At 39.8% G+C, this 8953-nt stretch overlaps 1 protein-coding gene across 1 annotated transcript; it reads left to right on the forward strand.

Moving 5' to 3' along the window:
- Nucleotides 1-252: 252 nt before the first annotated feature.
- On the forward strand, nt 253-8078 carry LOC105038811 (gamma carbonic anhydrase-like 2, mitochondrial). The gene is made up of 2 exons (XM_010914717.4): nt 253-716; nt 7456-8078. Exons 1-2 carry the CDS (start codon nt 332-334, stop codon nt 7830-7832), a joined length of 762 nt encoding a protein of 253 aa, XP_010913019.3. The 5' UTR covers nt 253-331; the 3' UTR covers nt 7833-8078.
- Nucleotides 8079-8953: the final 875 nt, after the last annotated feature.

The raw sequence follows: 8953 nt of genomic DNA on the forward strand, positions 1-8953 counted from the left end.
TTTGAAATGGTAGTAATTTTTGTCTTGCTTAAAATAAATTATTAATTGAATAAATACTTCTGAATATTTTAAGTTCATATGTTATATGATAGAACACAGAACAACCAACCCCAACACTATACCCATTATATCATATGGCCAATTGGCCATTTTGGTCTTGGACCAAAAATAAAAACAAAGAAAATTGCTGACCAATGAGGTTCACTAGTTCCACGTGTGGAGCTCCCGCAGAGACTAAACCCACACGAGCGCCATCCCCAGTCCCGTCCTCCGACGCTCTTCGCCTTACTCTTCGCCTCCCTTCGCAGTCGAAGAAGAAAAAAAAGGAAAAATGGCTGCAGCTCTCGCTCGCTTCTCCCGAAGAGCCCTTCCCTCCTCCTCTCGCCTCCTCCCCCTCCTTCGCCCGCTCTCCTCGGAGGCCGCATCCCCGGCCGCTGCTGCGGCTCCTTCACCGCCGCCGACGTCGGCGGACCGCGTGAAGTGGGACTACCGGGGCCAGCGGCGGGTTATCCCTCTTGGACAGTGGGTGCCCAAGATCGCCGTCGACGCCTACGTCGCCCCCAACGTCGTCCTCGCTGGCCAGGTCACCGTCTACGACGGCGCCTCCGTCTGGAACGGATCCGTCCTCCGCGGCGACCTCAACAAGATCACCGTCGGGTTCTGCTCCAACGTCCAGGAGCGCTGCGTCCTCCATGCTGCCTGGTCCTCCCCCACAGGTCCCCTCCCATCCCCCCATCGATCCCTTTATCGTTTGTTGTTTGAATTAACGAGCTCGGATCGGATCTTTTCTGTTTCTCTTAACTTGATCTGGAAATTTAAATGGAAACGGTAAACCTTATGATGCTTAATCAGGTTGGAGATAGGGTTAGGAATGGGAATTTCAGTGGTTGTTCTTTGTTTTTCCTTCAACAATTTGGTAAATTCACTACCTCGAGGCCTTTATAAGGGCTTTCCGATCAATTCATTTGAATGAAGGGTTGAAGGTTTAATTGGTTGCAAGAATTGTAGCTTTTACATGCCAAATGTCAGCTGGAGCGAGGATCGAAAGTAAAATTAATAGTTTGTTCACTAGGTTGCTGAGAATGACTTCAAAGTAATAGTTATGAGCATATGTCAAAGGCCCAGAGATTGTTATTCATTTAATATGTGTGGGTGTAGTTCATGCTGATGCAATTTTGGTGGGAGGTACAGAATTATCTTAAACTGCAAAAGCACTATTGCTACTCTTAGTGGGCATTTCTGCTATTTTGGTGGAAAACAGATTACTGCTATTTCTTTAGTTCTAAATTTGACATGAGAAGCACATTTGGGACAGGTTATGAAGTAGAGGAAATTTTCTTTGAACACAGAAGGAGTTGTAATCTGAAATTTAATTTTTTAAGGAGGTAATTTGCTGGGTATTGGATAAACTTAGTGGGCATATGCCAATGGTTTGCCAAAAATATTTTGGAAGAAAGGAATGTGCGAACGTGGGTTATCACCATGGAATCTTCAATTGAATTATGCCATCAGAGAAGTTCTCGCTGACCTTGAATCAGATAGAATTACAACATAGGCATTCTAGGGGTAGATTTGCAGTAGTTACAGAAGAACTATTTCATTTACCAAAAGAACTGAATTTAAAGTGACTAACCTCCTATGCAGAGGTCTAATAATGCTTCCTGATTTTGGCCAGGCAAGCCTCTTCATGGGCCTTTGTCTTTAAATGCACAAGCATGATCAATTTGTCGTGAAATGACAGCATACTCTTGGCACATGGTGTGTAGGAGTTGTAGAGCATAGGACACACAATTCAATGAAGTGCATAGGAATAGTAAATCCATCTACAGGACAATACAGGAATTTTGAAGATTCCAGAGTGAGCTACATGTTCTAGAAATTTGTGGCATTCTAAGGAAACCTTGTTATAACTTTTTTGTTCATACATTGATAGATTGTTCATCTGATGTTTCCCTCTTGATAATAATGCAATTATTCAATTGATTAGATAATTTAAACAGAAGAAATGTTTTTTTTTTCCTTTTTTTTGTGTGGCAATAAGCTCCAAATAATGTTAGTATATTTGCCAAATCACACCATTCAAGCTCAAACAGAATTTTGTCTTCCTGGCTTCTTTGAGAATAATTTCTCCTATATTAGGCCTTCTGAGAAGATAGATGTGGACCTAGGTATTAAATGGAAAATGTCCATTTGATATCCTAAAGAAGAAGCTTAGTTTACTGCCCCTCCTCCTATATCTATCTCGAACATGGATGATTCTAACAAAAAAGTCACACATCAGCTGTCTAACAGTCTAACTCCTCTGTTTTGGTATGGCTTTATGTTACTTTGGTAATATATTTATGCTTTTCTCAATGAGGTTTCTTCTTTATGCAAGTTAAACACCTTTCCTGGTTCGTAGCAGCTGCATACCATTATCAATGCACCCAAGATTTTGCAGAATATAGTTTTTAACTGGAAAATGCTATATATCTGTTTGAACAATAAAACACTAGGAAAACGAACTCAAGATTGATGCTACCATAAGCTTTCATGGTATTGAATTTGAACAAGAAGCCTGACGTTTTTAATATTACTATCTCAGAGACTAGTTTGTATCATTTGCCTTGTAGTCATTATGGTTAATTATCCTGCCCACGACAGCAGATAATCTCATGACCAAACATCATGATAATTTTCTGTAGGCGATGATTCCTACTCTGGGCTTGGGCTAGTATTCAGATGTACTCTTTTTCTTTTAGAGATCAAAATCTACGAATGCTTGGCTAAGGCATCTATGATGGATACGCCTTGATGTTCACTTGAGCTTTTGGATAACATTATTTTATTGAAATATCTTATAGCCTTTAAAGGAGAGTAATGGGTAGCCTTATAGGAAAAGAGCTTCATCTTCATCCACGTCATTCAAAAAATCTCAGGTTCCTTCTTCCTCAAAGCTTGTTGCCTAATCTCTTCCTACCTTCATTTTACAACTTGCTTCCATTCCCACATCATTTAAATTTATATTTACTTAAGTCAAAACCAACAATTCCTGTCCGAATGCCCTTGATATCTCACAACAATATCAGAATACTTTTTTTTCAATTAGCAATGCTTTTAAAAACAAATAGTGTTATCATACTCCTGATGATGAAATGGCTATGGATTTATCTTCCCTCATAGTTCCTACTATTAGAGGTCTACCATCAACTTCACCTTCAGTCCATCTATTATGTCACTGTGGCCAACTCTTTTATTTCAGGTCTTGAACCTTATCTGAAACTTTGTCTTGCATTATAAGGTCCCTCTGTTTTCACCTTTATGGCAGTTGTGTCAATTAGAGATCCACATGCAGTGATAGAGCACCGGCACCCTAGATTTGGGTTGTCACTCAGATCCATAGACTTAGACTCAATCTAGACCTAACCTGAACTTGATGAAAATGTTAAACTTTTGTTTCAAGTATGCATCCAAATATAGAACCATAAAATATTTTGGGTCCATATCTAGGTCTAGTGAAAACATATGTCCGAACCAACTTGAAGTTGATGATTTACCCAATAAATATTATATAAAATATAGTTTATAATTCCATTCTCATAGCTTTAGTATTTCTTTGGCCTCTCATTTTTCTTTCTCACTTAAAGGTTTCATCACTATTTTCACCATCACTCATTATCATGCCATTTTTTTTTGCCTCTAGCTTTTTATATGTGGATGTAGACCAAAACCTGGTCCATATCCTCGTAGACTGTTTGGGTCTTATAGTTCCGTACATGCCTAGACCTGGATCCACCCTGATTGAATAATAGGTAGGTGCAGGATCAAAATTTAGCTCAGATCCCCCTTTAAGGTCCCGCTCCAGGTTGGATGGTACCCAGACATAAGCAGACCTGATAGCACCCCTATCCTAGACCATATTGTTAAAGTTATTGAGACATAGTAACACTTTCTGTAAGTGGCATCCCCCACTCAGGTGTCTTTCCAAAAGAGTAGTAGAAATTAATTTGAATTAGCTTAGGTGTTCCTGTGCTTAACAAGTGGGTAATCCATGTTACTCGTCCTTTGTGTTGCAACTAATCGATGCTATTTTGGTACCTGATAAAGGCAGGGAAATAGCCTAAAGATCCACAGCCTCATGCTAGTATGTCAAGCAAATCTACCTCCTTGTTCAAATTGTTGAACCTTCGAAGAGCTAGAACTTGATATCAGCGCTGCCATCCCTGTTTCTATTTGGACTATTTGCTACCTATCCCATTTAGTTCCTCTGAAGATTCGGCTGTCTATTCTGTTGGGCATTAACCATGAAGAGAACCTGTTGTTTCTCCTCAATGCTGTCATTTGATAGATAGATATTTAATATCTGATATTCTGTGAAGCTCTAAAAAAGAAAAAAAAGACACAAAATTAAAATGTCATTCAAGGGTCTCAATATCAGATATTATCTAGCCTTCAACCAGTGTGCTCCAACTGACCTCTTTATTTTGGCTGCAACAGATATCAAGTTGGACTAGTAATATAGTCAACATCAACCTCTTCTTGCATAGAATTCTTTCACAAAGTTCCTTTTTGTACATTGCCTAGACCATGCGCATTTCCTGATAAGGCAATCATTAAGTAAAATATAACCTACAATCTTCTAGCAAATTTTCTGTCCTAGAAAATTGATTCTCTTAAAAAGTAATTCTTTATAGTTCTCTATGTGTGCCATTTTTCCATGCTCTACTATGCAAAGTTCTGATGATTGAGTTCTTAATGGTAACAATCTGTTTCCATGTATGCCCCCTGGCACTACTGCTTCCCCTTTGAAAGTATCTTCCAGACTTCAAGTCATTCATACTTCTTAAAATTGAGTCAACTTATGCTTCTAGTCACTTTTGGTTCCCCTTGAAAAGAATCTTCCAGACTTCTCCTTAGACCTGAGCTCATGTCATTCGCACTTCTTAAAATGGAGTCAAGTTATGCTCCAATTAATAAAAGCTCTTAAGTGCATCCCATGATTTGAAGTTTCTTGGAACTCTTTCCTAGCGCTCCATTTCCAGCACATATGTTGTCCCTTTGTGCTGATAGTCATCCAACCTACAAATGAGGCAATGGAGAAAAAATTGCACAAAGAGAATAGCTGGAATGTGCAGACCTACAAATGTGGCAATGGAGATAAATTGTACAAAGGGAATAACTGGAATATGCAAAGACGTCTTCCCATGATTATTTTGAAGGGATCTCATACGCATATCCAAATGGTTGGTTGGAGTGGCACTAAGTTTTAAGTAGTCATTGTTTCTCTCATTATCACCTATTCTATAATTGGAGCTCTTGTTCCTTCTCCCAAGGAACATCCTATATGATTTGCTATGTTAGGGGTCCTGCAATAGCTCTAAATTCAGATACAATGGTTCACTTAATTTGTCTGCACCTCCAACATCTAAGAGTTGCTTTCTCCACCGGCTTAGGTTATGGCATGGCAGTACTAGATCTTCCATTATTATCTATAAAAGTTGTGTGTGTATAGCCTATTGCTTACCTATGTCCTTATCCACATTAGTTGATTTATAATCTAGATTTAGAGATTAGTGCCCCCTAAAGTAACACATTCTGAGTTGATTTATGATATGATGCTACATCTTACAATATCAAACATGCCTGAGCTCTGCAGCCTGATACCTTTTGAGCACTCACATGACATCTTATCCTTTAGCCACAGCTTTATTTGACTGTTACAAATAGTAAATCTCATCCTGGCCTTCCATTGCAACATCACTCTTGGAGTCCTCATCATGATCTTCATGCAGTTCAAGGCAGAATTGCCATTTGGCCTTACCTCATCAACAACAGATATATCTGGTGGACTCATACGTTGCCTCCCCCTTCCAAATCAGTACTTTGTAATGTTCCTCTTGTCACCGTATGGCACCAATTATTAACAAGCTAATTTATGAGTCCTAATAAGGAAAGATTATATAAAACATGAATTTCTCCATCTTCAGGTTAATGCAGTTAGATATTGTACTCGTGCGAAGATTCAATCTGCATCTTAATCAGTTTATGTTTCTTTCTTATTACAAAATCCTCTTGAATGAGCATGCCAAAGTAATTAACAACTTTATAGAAAAACTGAGTAAAAACCCTACTAAGGCAAAGAACAATTGGATGGCTGATTCAAATTCTTTGCATTCAACTCCTCGAAAGGTAGAATCTCCATTTTATAGCTTTGAGGTACATCCTCTCCATTGCTTGGTAAGAAGTATAGAGACACAGGATACTGCTATTACATGGTATAGTCACATCAATGCAGCAGATCTTGAAAAAGTAAGATATACAGCAGCTTGGACGCAACCGCGTATTTTTTACATGTGAAAAAAATGCATAAAGCATGGTGGATATCATTAACTTCCACAAACTCATCATTTAGCCATCATTCGAACTTGTAGACCCCAATCCATATTGCATAATATGATATCAACATCACAAACTACATAATTAACCATTCATCATTAAAAGCTTAACATTTATATACGAGAAAAAAGAGAGTCTGTCCCACTTCCTGCAGGTATTGAGGAAGTATCTCAAGCATATTCGAGAAGTATTCAGAGCACTTCTGTAATTTTGAAAATAAGGATACTTAACAAAAGTATCAGAATTGTAGCTTAGACGTATGTGAGTCGTATTGTTATTTGATGTATATCTAATATGGACAAGCCATGCAATTTGAAGCATCCATGTAATTGTGGTGATCCTTGAAGGAGAAATTAAGGCTGCATATTAAGTTGATAATCATTGAATCTTTGAATCAATACAACATGGATGTCACCTGAGATTTTGTTTGTACCTGGAAATACATGACCTTAGTGACCTGACTGGCTATTTAAGGTTTAGGGTCCTCCGAGTTTATTACTAGAAGCAAGTTGCAGCTTCTTAAAAATTGAGACGATCCACCTTTTCTGATAGACTGGATTTTGTTGGAACCTTATTTAAGCCACCCTCAAAATGGTATGGGAGTGGTTACCCTTGAAGTTACATATAGGGGAATGGCGAAGGGCATTCCCAACCCCTTTCTTCCTCTGGCATGTACCAGCTCTGATGCCATGTTTTAAGAGATCGTGAACATGTGAATTTAAATTCTGCTGAGGCATCTACGGTCTGTGTCCTTGTTCCTCTCATCATTTCCACACCACATCCTCTCTTATGCTTTCTTTTATCATCTTTAATATAGTATGTGACGCAAGCACTCCAGCTTGTAAGGATATATATTCGTGTAATTCATTAGTTTGAGGGCCTTTTCCATCAGTAATGATGGTCGCCAAATATGAATGAAAGCTGAAATTTCTTTTGACAGCTAATTTCCTAGAAGAAAAAGTTCTACTGGTTCATGTTGAGGGTTTTCCATGATTGTCACTGGAGGTGCCCTGTTCCTTTTTCTTTCGGACCTCAATCTTTTCATGGGTATCTTATCTCCAATCTGTTTCTCTTTGACAGGACTTCCAGCTGAAACATCCATTGAGAGGTATGTAACAATCGGAGCTTATAGTCTCCTGCGGTCATGCACGATTGAACCAGAGTGTATCATTGGACAGCACTCCATTCTCATGGAAGGTTCCTTGGTGGAGACCAATTCAATTTTAGAAGCTGGATCTGTGCTTCCACCTGGCCGAAGGATTCCAACTGGTGAGCTTTGGGCTGGTAATCCAGCAAGGTTCGTTCGGAAGCTGACCCATGAAGAAATCTTAGAGATTCCAAAGCTTGCTGTTGCCATAAACGATCTGATGCAAAGTCATTTCTCTGAATTCCTTCCATATTCGACGGTTTATTTGGAGGTGGAGAAAATGAAAAAGGCCTTGTCAATTCCTCTTTGAAGCATAACCAATCAATGGATGTTGCCTCTGGAGATAATAAGCAACCCAGGATTTGTAACTGATTTTATTGCTTAATACTTGGCCTTTAATTTGAGCTGGATGCGCAGTGTAGACCATAAATATGTTTGGAGTGGCTGTGAAGAACAGTGGCAGGAACTGGGACTTTTATTTCTGTCCTTCCTGCCTGCCAGGTGAGGCAGAACCTCTGCTTTTTTTCTTTTTAAGAAGCATACCTATTTTCAATCAGATATCCTGAATGGGACTATTGGTTGGGAACAAACCAGAGTCTGATTTGTGAGAAGCTTGTGAAATGTTAGAGGTAACTTGGGCTTCCACTTTGAGCTACAAGCTTGCAAACATCATGTTTTGGGCATATGGAAATATATTCTGCAGCCTACTATGGGTGTGATAATCCGGCCCAATTGGGCCCAAAACCAGCCCACAAAGCCCACCAGAAAAAAAAAAAAAAATCAGAAACAGGGAGGAAGACTCCCGATCTTCCCCATTTTCGATCAAAAATCGGAGTCCTAGGGCCATTAAAAGATCCTAGGACGAGCTCTATAAGAACCCCCTCTTCTCCTCTAAGTGTAGATCCTTCAGTCACCGATGATTGCCGGAGATTTTTCTCCAATTTTTTCGTTTGAAGCTGCGGCCCCTCGACCTGTGCTCGCTGCGATTTCACGCCGGTGGGGGTCACCGGAGGTTGTGGTAAGGTCTCCCTCCTCTCTCTCTCTTCTCTCTCTTCTTTCTCGTGCCTGTGAGCACGATGGCCGGCGACGGGTGTCGTCGGATTTAGTTGGAAAAGAAAATCTCCTGTTCACGCCACCTCTTTCCTCTGATTTTCTGGCGCCGACGGTCACGCCGACCGTCGGCTCTGGCCTCTCCGAATCCGAGAGAGTCGGCCGTTGCTACCGGCCACCATCGGGCATGATATGGCCGTGATCGGTCGGTCAAGGCACGGGGACCTCTAGGTTCCCGTTTCGGCCCAATGAAAGCCCGGGAAGAAGAAGAAGAAGAAGAAGAAGAAGAAGAAAAAGAAAAGAAAAAGAAAAGCAAATAAAATACAAAATAAAAAAATAAAATAAAATAAATAAAAAAATAAGAAAAGAGAAAAATTTCCT

This window comes from Elaeis guineensis, chromosome 1 (assembly GCF_000442705.2).
Source record: "Elaeis guineensis isolate ETL-2024a chromosome 1, EG11, whole genome shotgun sequence".
In the NCBI taxonomy this organism is placed as follows: domain Eukaryota; kingdom Viridiplantae; phylum Streptophyta; class Magnoliopsida; order Arecales; family Arecaceae; genus Elaeis; species Elaeis guineensis.